Genomic DNA, 14128 nt, shown 5'->3' on the forward strand with positions numbered 1-14128 from the left:
TAGAGGTGACCGTGGCACATTCAGGAGCTGGAGGTGAGGTGGGTGGGGCCTCAGAAGGCTGGGTGGCAAACAGGACCTGAGCGTGGACATGAAGGCAAGGGGAGTCGTGGGAGCAGCTCACAGGTGACGGTGCCCAGAGCAGCCCTTGAGTGCCTGACACTGAAACCTCAGGTGAGTGGGGTGACTTGGCAAAGGGTCTGAGGACAGCACAGAGGAAACCTGGGACCCCAGGAGAGTAGCCAGAGCTGTCTCAAGGGCAACGAGGGCTTGTGCGGAGGGCCTGGTCATGGGGAGGCTGCTGGGTGTCGAGAGGCGGGTAACGGGTGGTCTCGCCCCGCGTCACAAGCCATAAGCAAACCTGCAGGCCCCTGTGGAAGCCAACAAATCTGCTTCACAGCTTCTTCCTCGACCTTCACGATGGCGCTCACAGGGCCGATTCTTTCCCTTCACTCAACAAATACTATACTGAGTGCCTGGCTCGAGATGTGAACGTGGCAGGCAATGACAAAGTCCCTGCGCCCATGGCACTTCTCCTCTTTGGCAAGGGAGGCAAGCAGCACGTGAGGACTTACCACTAAGTCTGATTATCAACACGGCAGTGCACACGTCCTCTGGATCCATCCAGCTGGCCACCGCCAGGGACGGCCCCTCCTGTCCCGGTTGGAGCTGGATGAGAGGGACAGAACCCTGAATGACAACGGCTTAAGCAAGGTGGAGATTTGTTTCTTCCTTGTAAGTGACCAGGGGCTGCCGTGACGGCTCCAAAGGTCAAGCCCTGTCGTGGCCTCCCTCCACCCTCTACGTGGGTTGTATGCATATCCCAGACTCTTCACATCCCAGCCACCACTTCCACGTTCCCTCGGGCAGAGTGGGCAGCACGGGCAGCAGACAAATGGGGGCTGTGAAGGACGTCTCTTCTTGGAATCCGTCCCTGAGGCTTCTGTCACATCCTGTGGGCCATAGCACAGTCACGTGGTCACACCTGGCTGCACCAGACTGGGAGTGTATTTGGGGTGGTCTGCACTCGTATGAAAGCTGGCGCTCTATGACTCAGAACAGGTATTGGGGGACAAGTAGCAGGCTGCCACTCTCACAGTAAAGTGTTTAGAACCTTATATACTCATCCCTTTTACATCTGACATGCATCTTTACCACCTGACATTTGCTTTAAAAACTGTACAGTGACAGTGAAAATCAGAACAGAAATTCTGTCCCCAACACATCAGCTTTGTCATCCCATGGTATCCTCCCACTCTGCATATAGCCGAGGGTTCCGCATAGGGAAGAGCTCAAACAGATCATCTTTCAGCTTTTTTTAAAGTAGTCTTACCATTTAATATGTCTGTTTATCTTTTTTAAAAAATATGTATTTATTTTGTTAATTCTAAGTGTGTTTTTCCAGGACCCATCAGCTCCAAGTCCAGTAGTTGTTTCAATCTGGTTGTGGAGGGCGCAACTCAAGTGGCCCACGTGGAGATCAAACCAAAAACCTTGTTAAGAGCACCGCGCTCTAACCAACTGAGCTAACCGGCCACCTCCCTCTTTCAGCTCTTGTCCCCATTTGTTTGTCCCATGATTTAATGTATTTTCATGACTGTGTTCAAGCAACTGCCTAAGTCCAGTTAAAAGTGGCTGATTGAGGCCAAAGTCTGGCTAAAGTGCCTGGAAGGGATTTCATATTAGGTACCAGCCCACAGGGACAGAGACAATGGGCGACCACGACAGAGGGATGTGCGGGTGTCTTGGAAAACAGGAGGCCCACAGATGAGTGGTGCCAGACGTGCCAGGGGTGAGACCGAGAGAGGCCAGCCTGGGAGGTGTTCCTGGGGGCACTGAGGTGTGGGGCAGGGGCTGCTAGTCTCTCCACAGCCTCAGGCACCGGAAGTGACTGGAGGTTCCAGCCAGACCTGATGGTGAGCAGGCCAAAGACAGTCACAGCAGGGTCTCCGGTACCCTCTCCCACCTCATCCCAACACTGGACAGGCACACACCCCCTCAACAGGGGACCAGCAGTGACCTCCGGAGAGAGGCCTCCGAGAAAATCCCTCTGGGTGCTGGCCCTGGGGGCGGGGGTGCCAGCTGACCCCCAGGTGTGGAGGGGAGCCTCCTGTGGGAAGACGCGCCCCACTGCAGAGGCAGGCCCAGGGCGCTGGGGCTTCCCCGGGATGGGGTACTGAAAGGACACTGACACTGCGCTGCTGCTCCAGGCTGCGCAGCTCTGCCTCCCTTCTAACACTGAGACCCGTATGAGGCTGTACTCACCTCTGCCCCATGGGTACCCGGCCATCCTATGAGGGGAGGCCTCCCTGGCCTAATGTGGCCCTGCTTTTTCCTCTAGAATGGACAGTGGGTATCCAGTGAGCTGGATACCCTCCAGCTCCTTTCAGGGGTCCTGGTACAATCAGCGGCTTCTTTGTGCTGGCTGGTCAGTGCCCTCCCCTGGGGGCTGCGTCCCTGTGGCCTGACTGGCTTCCCTGCTCTGCTGCAGCCCCACACACCATGGGCACCTGGCCTGGGCTGGTCTAGCTGAGGAAGCTGGGCCAGGTGGCCCTCCCTGCTCCATTCCCAGCCCACAGCCCACTCTCCGGGCCTCCTGTGCGGGGTTCCGGCTCCAGCCTCTGCCCAGCAGCGGCAGCGCCAGGCCTGATTACACGGTGCCATCAGATCCCTGGTGCCTCCCCGGTCAGACCAAGCCCTGCCCCACGTTTCCTCTCCGAGCACCTCTCCCAGCCTCCCTCCCTCGGCACAGATCTCCAGGGCTGGGGGAGTGCACACGCGGCTGGGGCCCCCACTCGTGCCAGCAGTCCCCAGCAGGCCGGGATGCCCTCCAGGAGGGTATGCAGGAACACCAAGCCCCACAGGCAGCTTCTCACCCACTCTCCCAGGGGCCCCACGCGCATAGTGAGCGGACAGTAGGCCTGGGGCCCAAGGGCAGCCGGAACAAGACACCTGTTTATTTCCTAGGAAGGGGAGTGCAGGGTCTGGGGAGTTCCCGCCACGGTCTCGTCTTCACACCGTGGGCGAGCGGACATCACTTCCAAAAGAGCACATTCCAGAAGAGCAGCCAGCAGGGGTAGATGCCCAAGGCCAGCAGCGGGAAGAGCAGCGCGCCGTACGTGTGGTGCTCCAGCACACCCTGGGCCAGTGCCCCCAGGAAGAGCTGCCAGCCCTCAGCCAGCGACAGCGGTGCCTCCTGCAGCTCCCGCCACAGGAACAGGCTGCCCAGGAGTGTGGCTGCCGGGCTCGTCAGCACCAGCAGAGCAGCGTAGAGTGGCCTGGGTGGAGGGGCAGGGGAAGGGTGGGCTGAGTTGGGGAGAGGGGTACCATGTGGGGGTGGAGACTGTGGTAGGCAAGAGTCTGGTCTCGGGGTCTCAGCGGTGACCAGCACATACCGGGGCCCACAGGGCTCAGTGAGTGCAGCGGCAGGCACCATGGTGGCAGCCAGCAGAAAGCCCAGCGAGAAGTTGGTGAGGGCGATGCAGGCCAGCTGTAGTGCCAGATAGATGAGGGCCACCAGCTTCAGCGCCATCCAGCCCCTGTCCGGGGCCTGTGCACTCACCACCCTGCAGGACAAGGGGCTCGGAGGCAGCTGTGTGTGTGTCCAAGGCAGCCCCTGCCAGAGCCCGCCCGGCCTGGCCCCTCACCGGTGTGTGCTGTGTGGAAGGGCCAGGCCCGCCGCATAGATGGCCAGCAGTGTCAGCACCACGGCTTCAGCCTCGGCCACCGGGAAGTGCTGGGTGGCCACATGCTGGCCCAGCACCGGGAGGGTGTAGAGGGCCACGCCCATAGCCTGGGAGATCAGCAAGGGCGCCACCAGCGAGGCCAGCCCCACGCCCTGCAAGGCACACAGGCACCTGGAGATGGGCCCGGGGGTCCTCAGCACCCCCAGTGGCGACTGAGTGGCAGTGACCACCTCAGGACCCTGGAAGCCCACCCCACGAGCAGGAGTGAGGACCATCACCTGTGCAGGGGGCAGAGGGGCACCAGGTGCAGAGGCCGCCCCGGCCTCTGCAGGACCTGCCCCGGCCTCGTGCAGCCGCATCCACAGCTCCAGAGCGTGGTCTCGTCAAGGACACTGACAAGAGGTGTGATGGGGTCTGCCGGTGGGGACCCCGGGCTCCCCCACCCCAACCCCAAGGGTGGGGGGCTCTCCCAGCTTAGCGTGGAGGGGACCAGAGCATGGCCACAGAGGACAGCAGGGTGCGCAGGATATCTTGAGACCCAGGACCAGGAGCAAGAAGCCGACGGCGGGCATGTAGAGGCCGATGGATACGAAGCGGGCCAGGGCAGCCAGCAGGTACAAGAAGAAGGACTGGTGCAGGCGCTCCAGGAGGTGGTTCAGTTTGCGGAACATGCCCTCCAGGGCCCTGCCAGGTGCGGGCCGGCGTCACAGAGGCCAGACCCCACCCCCCCACCCCCAGGACAGCAGCCCAGAACCACGTACTTGCCCACTGCCACCAGATCATACTTGTACTGGCGAAAACTATTGATGCCACGCAGGGTCAGGGCCTCTACGCGGTACCGCAGGAAGAGGCCGTGGGGGCCGTGGGGGCGGCCAGAGGCCTGCTGCAGGACCATGAGCAGCAGAGTCTGCAGACCCTGCAGTGGCCCATCTGCTGATGTCCAGTCCTGGGGCTGCAGCTTAGAGGGTAAGAGACAGGGTCAGCTCACCCCCACCCAGGCCCTGCACCCCCAGGCAGGCCGCCTACCTTGCCCTGCAGCGTGCACAGCAGCCCCCCTTTCTGGCAGAAGGTCTGGAAGAGGTTGAGCAGGTCAAGGTTGGGTAGCTGGCCATTGAGCCCCTCCACAGCCACATCAAGGCTAGTGACTATGTCACTGCTCAGCTCCAGGGCCATGGCTGCCTGGATGGCCCCAGCCCGGCCCTGCAGAGGCGACGACTGCATGCCTGTATGGGAGGAGAATGAGCTACCCACGGGGGCTGGGAGGACAGTGGTCCCAAGAGCGGCCAGGACGGGCAAGAGTACCCACCAGTGACATTGGTGTCGTGGTAGGCTTCCAGCCAAGCCTCAGTGCCCAAAAGGTCGTGCTCTGTCACCAGAAAGATGATGTCTTTGGCCCAGTAAATCTGCCCTGCAGGCCAGAGGCAGGGTCAGCCGGGCATGGGGCAGTGGCCAAAGCGTCCCTTGCCAGCAGAAGCCAAGCCTCACCCCGGAAGTGGGCAGCAAGTGCCAGCAGCAGCCCCACAGCTTGGCTGTTGGTGGAGTCAGAGCCGCAGGGTACGGTGAGCACCAGAGACTCAGTGCTGGCGGCTCGAGGGGCCCGCAGGATGCCGTACACGTTGGTGCCTGCCACCACCTGCGAGCAGGATTGACGGGGAGGCCTCAGCACCACCGCATCCTCAGGCAGCCAAAGCCCCCCCCCCGTGGGCAGGTAATGCCCACCAGGGATTTCCCTGGCCCCAAGCCGCCCCCCCAAGGTGCTGAGTCCCAGGCACACTCCCTCTCAGTACATAGCGCTCGTGGGCCTCGTCGGGAAAGGGCAGGGTCCGGGAGAAAGTCTGCGTGTAGACCTCCAGCCCCACTGACCGCATCGTCCGCTGCAGCCAGGCCACCGGCAGCGCCCTAGAGACACAGAGCAGCGCCTGAGCGGGGCTCCCGGGCCCGCCCGCACTGCGCGCCCCGACGCGCGGCTCCACCGCTCACCCCGACTTCCTCCGGTGGCCGGCGAAGTCCCGGGCGAAGGCCCGGGCGCGGTCTCCGCCAGCGAACTGCTCCTCCACCATGGTGGAGCCCATGGCGTTCTCCGACATGTAAGTGCGCTGGGTCAGCGGCGGGAACGCCAGGGCCAGGAACCAGGCGACGCCCGCCACGTAGCTCAGCGCGCTGCGGGGAGAGGTGCGGAGGGGCCACCGGGGCGTTGGCGGGTTCGGGGCCCCGGCCGTGGCCTCACCCTGTACACGCGGCGCGACCGGGCGGAGCGAAGGGCGTGAACCCCGAGGCACGGCACGCGGGACGCCGACGGGAGAGCTGGCCTCGGGCGCGACGCCGAGTGAGGCCGGCAGGCGGGAGGGGACGTGCGCCAGCGGCCGGAGGGGCCGCCGGCAAGTCGAGCCCCGGCCCCGCACTTACCAGAGCGGCGCGTTGAGCCGCAGCACGAGGCGGGCGAGTGCGCGCCGGCGCACCGGGTCCGACAGGAGGCCCATGGCGGGGCGGGGCCGTGCGACTCCGGCCGCCAGCTACAGCCCGCGGCCCCGCTCGCCGCCCCCGTCAACGTCGGGCTCGCAGCCCGCCCGCACTTCCGGTCCCGGCGGCCCTCGCGGCGCCGCGCACGCGCAACCCCTGCAACGCACTCCGCCGCGCATGCCCGGAGTGGAGGGCGTGTGACGGGGCCGGACTAGAGGCGGGGTTCCGGCGCCTCGGTGTAGAGCCGGCGGCGCGCGGGCACCGGGCGCCGCCGCTCCGGCCAGTCGCGGGCAGCGAGAAAGCTCCAACGCGAAGGCTCTTAGAATCCCAGAAGGCTGATAGTTAGGGCAGGTGGGTGGAAACGCAGGCGGCGACCAAAGCCTGGATGACCGGGGATTCTGAAGGTGCTGCTCCCCGCTGGCAGTGACACTTCTGAGTGCCGTGGAGTGGGTTCCGGAAGTAAGAGGGCTTCTGGGAGCCGACCAGGGCGTTGGCATCCTAGGGACGCCTGCCACCAGCAGTGGCAGTGGGCGGCTGCGTGGAATCACAGCGTGAGCCTCGCACCCAGCTTCCGGAGTCAGCTGCCGGGGGTCGGCGGAGGTGGTACTACGAGCCAAACCGGGTTTCACGGTGGCGCGGAGCACGCCTGTCCAGGTCAGGAGGTGACTGGCACTGTGGGGCGAGGCCGCCTCTGGATGTGGGCTGCAGGGGCTGGTGGTCAGAGCAGGCGGTGGCGGAACGGGGGAGTCTGCTAAAGAGTAAGGTGCAGTGCTGGGGGGGGTGTCTGTCTCACTGAGGACCGCTCACAGCTGAGACAAGACTCCAGGCGACAACACGTGTCTGTTGAAGTTGTGGAGCCCAAGGTAATTGCAGCTTAGGCCCAAAGAGTTCCATTCGGTCCAAGCCATAGTGCACAGGACGCGGGACATCGCCCCCCACATCTCCAGGGTGGGCACCCAGCCAGCTGAGTTCCCCCTCAGCCCTGCGCTCAGGGCCCCAGCTCACCAGGCCAGGCCTCAGCTGACTGCTCAGCTGCCCTGAACCATGCTGGGCATAAGCTGCTCTCTCCACCCACACACTCGCCCTCTTCCCCCACCCCTGCCCCTTCTTCTCCAGGCTTTGAATCGGAGGCTGCAAGAGGCATGTAGTTCATGTGCGGGGAGGGTCCCTGGTCACCCCCAGGAGCCAGGCTCTGAGAGCACGAAGTGCCATGGGGCGTTTGAAGCGCGGTGGACTGTGGGTTTTATTCTGGGCATGGGGGCCGATGCTCAGTCCCCCAGCGAGACAGAGGCCTCGCGCACATGTTGCCGGACCACACGGTCCAGTAGGGCATGCACATCGCGAGCAGCCCGCGCCGCGGCCTCCAGCACCTGTTCCAGATGGTCCTCATGCAGCCTGGCGTCCATCTCCAGCAGTGCGATCTGGCCTGAGGCAGGCAGCAGGGCCAGGGCCAGCTGGGGGCCACCAGCGGCTTCCTCCACGTGGCTGAGGTCCGCCAGAGCAGTGCCGTCCACAAAGCCGGCTGAGCAGGCACACACAAAGTCCCGCATAGGCACCCCAGCGTCCAGCACTGCCAGTGTGGCTGCGTTCACGCAAGCTGCGTAGGTCCCACCGTCTGCCTGGAGCACCTGCAGCGACCCACCAGTGGCATCAGTGCATTGGGCTGCCGACACCCACGACCCGTACACCCTTCCTGTCCCTGGGGGGAGGGCTGCTGCCTGCTCACCTGCACATAGATGTCAATCTGGGAGCGAGGATGCAGCTGCGTCAGGATGGCCGCCTCGAAGGTCTGACGCAGTTGCAGGCCCATCTCACAAGACTTCCGATCCCCATGTGGCCGCCGCTTGCGCTCACCTGTGCTGAAGGTTGCAGAACTGTACTGACAATTCACCAGGGCCCTGTCTGGCAGGGCTCGTGCCCGGGAGCCCCGGATCTGGGGGAGAAAAGACACATGAGCCGGGCCCATTCCTCCCAGCTCACATTAGCCCTTCCTCTGGCTCAGGCCTAGAACTTCAGCCTCCCTCCTCCCTCCCCACTACCTCCAACATCTCGACCGGTGCAACCGAACAGTCTAAGCCACCATCACCTCTGGGTCTCCTCTGTCTTAACAGACCTGTTTCCATCCTTGCCTCATCCCCTCCCAACCCATTTTCCATTTGTAGCCACAGCCGGTATGTTTACAAATATCAAGTCTGATTCTATCTCCTCTGCACAACCACATAACCTGCTCACCTTCCAAAGGCTACCCATCACATGTGAGATAAAACCCTACATCCTACCCCTGGTCTACAAAGCCATCCCTAGAAACCTCTCGATCTCATCTGGAATTATTCCCCATCTCCCCCAGCAGCAGCCTTTCTGCTCCGCAAACGTGCCATGCTTGTTTCCACCCCCTCTGGCCTTCCCCCTCCTAACTAGTCTCCCCCAGGAAAGCTGGGCTCCTAAACTCATGCGCTAAGCAAACTTTTTTTGCTGGCAGGCACCATTACGGCGCTCGAGACATGGCAGTAAAACAGGCGGCTTTAAAGTCCCTCGCCTCCTGGAGCTCATGTTCCAGTGGGGAGACCAACGAGAAAGAAGTTAAATTGGTGTCTGAGGTGACAGATGCTGAAAAGCAGGGAAGCGTGTGGCTGTAGGGGACGGGACCTGAATACGGTGGTCTGGGGAGGTATCATCCAGGCCGTGAAGTCGGAGTAGGGAGGTGAGGAAACGAGGGGGAGCGTGCCTGGCGCCTTGCGGAAGCGCACAGAGGAGTGCAGGGCGCAGGCGACAGTGGCCGGTGAAAAGGGCAGGGACCACCGTGCACCGCAGTGTAGGGACCTCGACTTTTAGTCCGATTGAGCTCGGCCCCGAAGACGTGCTGCGTAAGCGGAGCCGCGCCTGCGCCCCGCGCCCCGCGCCCGCGCCCCCCGCCCCGCGCCCTCCGCCCCGCGCCCCGAGCCCGCGCCCGCGCCCCGCGCCCGCGCCCCCCGCCCCGCGCCCGCGCCCCGCGCCCCCCGCCCCGAGCCCGCGCCCCCCGCCCCGCGCCCGCGCCCCGCGCCCCGCGCCCGCGCCCCCCGCCCCGCGCCCGCGCCCCCCGCCCCGCGCCCGCGCCCCGCGCCCCGAGCCCGCGCCCCGCGCCCCCCGCGCCCCCCGCCCCGCGCCCCGAGCCCGCGCCCTCCGCCCCGCGCCCCCGCCCCGCGCCCCCGCCCCGCGCCCCCCGCCCGCGCCCCCCGCCCGCGCCCCGCGCCCCCCGCCCCGAGCCCGCGCCCCCCGCCCCCCGCCCCCGCCCCCGCCGGCGCACGCCCGCTCGCCTCGTGCGGCCCGTACACCACCGCCAGCGCCTTGGTGTTGCCCTGCTCGATGTAGGCCGAGCCGTCGGCCTGCGCGAACACGCCCATGCGCGCCTGGATCTTGCGCAGCTCGCCCGCACGCCGCCCGTCTACCCGGTAGCCCTGGTCCGACAGGAGCTCCAGCCCCGCCATGCTGCTCCGCCGCCGGACCGCTGACGCCTCTGCGCGAACTACGGTTCCCGGAGGCCCCGGTCCCACTTCCGGTCTCCCGGAAGTCTCGCGTTTCCGGCGGGCCGGCTCCCCACTTCCGCGCTCGAGATGACGGTCCCGGGTGGCGTCACTGTCGTCGATGCCGGCTTCGGGGGACCTGGGCGCTGCTGGCCCAGGAGGAGGAGGCTGTGCCCGGGGCCGCCAGGCGTGGACACCCGCTGGAGGCAGAACCCCCGGCCGCGTCCCTGTGTCACGGCGCCCTGGTCGCTCCCGCCGCGCCTGTGCCCGCGCCCCGCTCGGCTTCGCTTGTCTTTGAAGCCTGGAGTCTCCTGGGGGTTCGCGGGCGGGAGCAGCGCCGGCTGGAAGCAATCCTGGCTCCGTCCTTGCGGGCCTCCAGTTCCTCCGCGCCCGCAATACCCATTCTCCCAAGTTGGGACCCTTGCCTTCCTGTTTAGTGTTTCCATGTGTCCATTTAAAAAGAGACATAATTTTATATTATGCATACACATGGTCACAGTTCTTTTCAGAGCAGTTTTTTTTTCAAACAGGACTTTATTGGGGAACAGTGTGTACTTCCAGGACTTTTTTCCAAGTCAAGTTGTTGTCCTTTCAGTCTTAGTTGTGGAGGGCGCAGCTCAGCTCCAGGTCCAGTCGCTGTTTTCTAGTTGCAGGGGGTGCAGCCCACCATGCCTTGAGGGACTCCAGGAATCGAACCAGCAGCCTTGTGGTTGAGAGCCCACTGGCCCATGTGGCAATAGAACCGGCAGCCTTCGGAGTGAGGAGCATGGAGCTCCAACCGCCTGAGCCACCGGGCCGGCCCCTCAGAGCAGTTTTAATGTTCTTTTCCACATTGGCTTGGTTTTTCTGTCTGCACACCCCCTCCTCCCATTGACTTTAACCTAATAAATGGTAATTTGCACTTTTTCTCCATACATACAAATTATACACAAATACAGGAAGTTCTATGTGTATAGCCATAGTGGCTTTTGGAATTCTGGTTGTTTTTTAAAATGGGGTCACTTCATACGCATTCTGTTTTTCACCCAAAAAATACCTTATGAAATCCATCTAAATTGTCCTGTGGAACTCGTTAATATTTTGTTGGCTGCATGAAACCTGTGGGGTAGTCGTGCCAGGATGTATCCCCCGCCACTGCCCTTCGTGGGGCTTGGCTGTGTGTCCTCAAGTCCGGAATGACTCCTTCAGAGGCGGTTACTGTCACTAACCTCTTCTGTGCAGCTGTCACGCTAACTTGTTTCTCTGCAGGTCTCCTAACTTTTTGTTGAAAACGAAACACTTTAGATAATCTACGCAGTGGCCCTGGATGATGAGTAGCCAATCCCTCCTTGGGCTTGTTGCTGTTTGAGTAGTTTATTCGTTTAGTGGCTTGTCTGGGCCAGTCCTGTGAAGTCAGTTTCCTGCCCGTGTGCAGCTGCTGATGTGACCTCTCAGCCCACCCCCCTTCCCCCCCACCCCAGTTCTTATATTTAAGGCTAGCTCCCCAGCATCTGGGTTAGCATGGCTTAGAGTTCAGCCCCCTGTTGGGCAAAGACTGCTTGAGCTCCCCACCGGTGATGCACTGTCCTCTGCTGCTGGAGAACGATTGCCCCATGTAAAGCCAGGGTAATGGGCTGCAGAATACCCGCCAAAGACGTCCAGGTCCTGATGTCTGATAGCTGTGAATGTTACTTGTATGGTAAAAGGAACTTGGCAGATGATTACGTTAAGGATCTGGGAGCTTGTCCTGGATTTTCCAGGTGGGCCCCAAATGTAATCACAAATATCCTTTTAAAGTAGAAGCAGAGGGAGATTTGGATGCGGAAGACATAAGGTGAGGTGACCACAGTGACAGAGATTGGAGTGACGTAGCCACAAGCCAAGGACAAGGGGAGGAAAGAATTCTCTGGAGCCTCCAGAAGAAATCATTCCTGCTGACACCTTGATTTTAGCGCGTAACACTCAGCTTGGACTTCTGGCCTCCAGAACTGAAAGAGAAAAAGGTCTGTTGTTTTAAGGCTTCCAAGTTTGTGGTAATTTGTTAGAGCTTTCTCGTAACTGCTCACCACTAAGATATCCATTGTCTTCCACAATATCACACTCAATCCAGAGAAAACCAGCCTGCTCAGCCTTGCTGTGGAGCTGCTAGGCCTCCCAGCCCGCCGCTCACCCTGGGCGGGGCGGGTGGACACCTGCTTCACCCAGAGCAATGCCCCATATCTATGGGTGGGTGGGGGGGTTGGTAGGCTTTGTCTTCTCGCTTGTCCTTCCCAGTGGAACCTCCACCCGGCAACTGGAGCCCCATGTTCTGGCCTATACCCCCTTGAAGGAGAGCCTTCATAATGGGGAACTGGGGTTGGGAAGGAGCAGTTTCGGGCTCAAATGCCACTGATTCCTGCTGCTCTTACCAAGACTTAGTCGACCTCCTGGAATAAATGCTGTTTGCCCTTTGGTCAATATCCAGAGTGAGAAGGTCATTCAGCCCGCCTGGACATTTTACCCCTGCCAGGCCTTTCATGGTCAAGGCTGGGCACCGGCATGCTGTGACTTCCATCACATTCTTCTGCTCAGAAATAAGGCACATGGCCAGTTCATTCCACGGGATGAGAAATGGACCCCCCCCCCTTGAGGGGAGGGCAGCACGTGCATCTTCGGGTTGCAGGAGTTGGCTGCCTGGTGGGCACACCCTGCGTGATCCCAGGACTGTGACTAGAATGGAGTTCACGCCCAACATTAGGTTATGTTATATGGCAAGCTGAGGCATCCTGGCTGAGCCTGACTTCACCTGGTGGGCCCTCGAAGGGCTGAGGCCACTGCCAGGCTCTCCCGGAACCCTGGGTTGCTTCTGCCAGGAAGAAGGGTGCATAGAAGTTGGGAGAGTCCCCACCCAGGCCTCACAGCACCGATTCCATGGAAGAATGCCGTCGTTTCTGCCTATTTTATCATCAGGTCCCAAGCTTCCTTCCGCTGGGCGGCTGTGCTAGTTTTCTGTTGGGCAACAACTGATCGCAAAGCAGTGGCGTAAAACTGCATCCGTTAACTCACAGCTCTGTGGGTCAGACGTCTGCGTACAGTGTCTGCACTGAGCGCTTGGATTTGAATGGCTGTCTGATCCGACTTCCTTTCAGCATGAAGAAATTTCTTTAGTATTTCTTGTAAGGTAGGTCTGCTAGTACCAAATCCTGTTTTTGTTCATCTTAGACTGTCTCTATTTCACCTTAATTTCCAAATGACCGTTCTCCAATACACTGGGTAGGGTTCTTGCGTGAGCTTTTTAACGACTTTGAGGACATCATCCCATTGTCTCTGACCCCCACTGTTTCTGATGGGGAGTTAGGTGTTGGTCTCCTAGGTGATGAATCATTTCATGTTGTGACTTTGGAGAGTCACCGTCTCTCAATATTTTGACTGTGATATTTCAGTTCCTAGAGGCTGTCCACATGCCTTGCCACCTGGAGAATCTCCCTGGCATGGACTCTCTCTCACACTTTGCCTCTCTTTCACCAGGAAGAGGCCTGTCCTTCGAGGGGCTCACCTGACGAGGTCAGACTCAGCCAGGATACCTCAGTTCGCCACATAACACAACTTAACGTTGGTCGTAAAATCCATTCCAGTCAGAGTCCTGGGATCATGCAGGGCATGTCCACTGGGCAGGAAACCTTGCGGCTCTCTTAGAATTCTGTCCCCACAGCTCACCTTCCAGCTTCCAGAGTGTCTGAGTTGAAGTTGACTACTCCGAGCTTGTCATTCTTTTTGGGGTAATCTCACTAGTTCTGTCAAAAATACTGTACTCCGTAATCCTTAACTTAGGGTTATTTCCAAATTATAGAAATCATTAAAATGGTCATTATTTCTACTGAGATTAAGTGCAGCTGCCACCATGTCTCCTGGAACGCTGCTCTCAGAGGTGTCACCCCACAGCCAGCACCAGTGAGAACTCCCTACTGGAAGTCACCATGCCACACTGAAGCAACTGGGAAAGGGCCACGCAAATTTCAGGAAAACATACTGGTCAATGAGTAGAAACTGCATTGAGCAAACCAGTTAATAGGAAACGATGATGCGAAATAAGTGATAAACGTAACATGAGGAAAACACTCAAAATGATGGCAACAGAGCTGTCCCATTAGAAGACGGACTCCATGAAGGAAGTCCTTCATATGCTGGAAAATGGAAACCCAACTGTCAGCCTTGGGGGTGGCTGCCCGCCCCAGGAATCTGCTGTCCTCAGACCTGTCATGATGCCTGCCTGCTGCCTGCCCCTGAATGTAGGGCTGTGTCCAGGGCACCACCCTCTATGTGACAGTGCCACTCCCTGTACCCCTGCAACAGGCCCAGCACTTGGCCCATCTCTTGGCCTCCAGCCCCAGCCTAGCATGCTCCCTGGCTCACCGTCGCTCTTGAGCTCTGACTAGCTGAGTTACCACTGTCCAGCTCCTGCTGCTGCTGGACCAGTGTCCCCTCCCTCAGGGCAGTTCAAACACTCACCCTCCTGACCCTTCAGAT

The 14128-nt window shown here is 60.8% G+C and overlaps 2 protein-coding genes across 8 annotated transcripts; both read right to left on the minus strand.

Moving 5' to 3' along the window:
* Positions 1-2933: 2933 nt before the first annotated feature.
* GPAA1 (glycosylphosphatidylinositol anchor attachment 1) lies at positions 2934-6313 on the minus strand. Of its 7 annotated transcripts, none has more exons than XM_081071162.1 (12): positions 6090-6313; positions 5664-5843; positions 5471-5582; positions 5169-5316; positions 4990-5049; positions 4710-4906; positions 4445-4635; positions 4214-4367; positions 3962-4057; positions 3645-3835; positions 3393-3563; positions 2934-3275 (listed from the first exon to the last, which is right to left on the minus strand). In XM_081071162.1, exons 1-12 carry the CDS (start codon positions 6161-6163, stop codon positions 3032-3034), a joined length of 1818 nt encoding a protein of 605 aa, XP_080927288.1. In that variant the 5' UTR covers positions 6164-6313; the 3' UTR covers positions 2934-3031. The 7 variants fall into 7 exon arrangements, with proteins under 7 accessions (XP_080927288.1, XP_080927289.1, XP_080927287.1 ...); XM_081071163.1 differs by having other exon boundaries at positions 4469-4641; XM_081071161.1 differs by having other exon boundaries at positions 4445-4641.
* A 946-nt stretch (positions 6314-7259) lies between these two features.
* On the minus strand, positions 7260-10231 carry EXOSC4 (exosome component 4). Its single transcript, XM_081071164.1, has 3 exons — positions 9437-10231; positions 7870-8076; positions 7260-7771 (listed from the first exon to the last, which is right to left on the minus strand). Exons 1-3 carry the CDS (start codon positions 10109-10111, stop codon positions 7412-7414), a joined length of 1242 nt encoding a protein of 413 aa, XP_080927290.1. The 5' UTR covers positions 10112-10231; the 3' UTR covers positions 7260-7411.
* Between the last annotated feature and the right edge of the window lie 3897 nt (positions 10232-14128).

Source organism: Rhinolophus hipposideros, assembly GCF_964194185.1.
Source record: "Rhinolophus hipposideros genome assembly, chromosome: 13".
NCBI classification, from domain to species: domain Eukaryota; kingdom Metazoa; phylum Chordata; class Mammalia; order Chiroptera; family Rhinolophidae; genus Rhinolophus; species Rhinolophus hipposideros.

Excerpts from the sequence above, each read along its gene's own strand:
- EXOSC4 (XM_081071164.1), bottom strand. The coding sequence starts at position 10,111 with ATGTCTCTTTTTAAATGGACACATGGAAACACTAAACAGGAAGGCAAG. Across the intron at positions 8,077-9,436 it reads TGGTGTACGGGCCGCACGAG|ATCCGGGGCTCCCGGGCACG; the intron begins GCGAGCGGGCGT and ends TTTCTCCCCCAG. Across the intron at positions 7,772-7,869 it reads AGATTGACATCTATGTGCAG|GTGCTCCAGGCAGACGGTGG; the intron begins GTGAGCAGGCAG and ends GGGTCGCTGCAG.
- GPAA1 (XM_081071157.1), bottom strand. The coding sequence starts at position 6,163 with ATGGGCCTCCTGTCGGACCCGGTGCGCCGGCGCGCACTCGCCCGCCTC. Across the intron at positions 5,317-5,470 it reads ACGAGGCCCACGAGCGCTAT|GTGGTGGCAGGCACCAACGT; the intron begins GTACTGAGAGGG and ends TCCTGCTCGCAG. Across the intron at positions 3,276-3,392 it reads ACTGAGCCCTGTGGGCCCCG|GCCACTCTACGCTGCTCTGC; the intron begins GTATGTGCTGGT and ends CCCTCCACCCAG.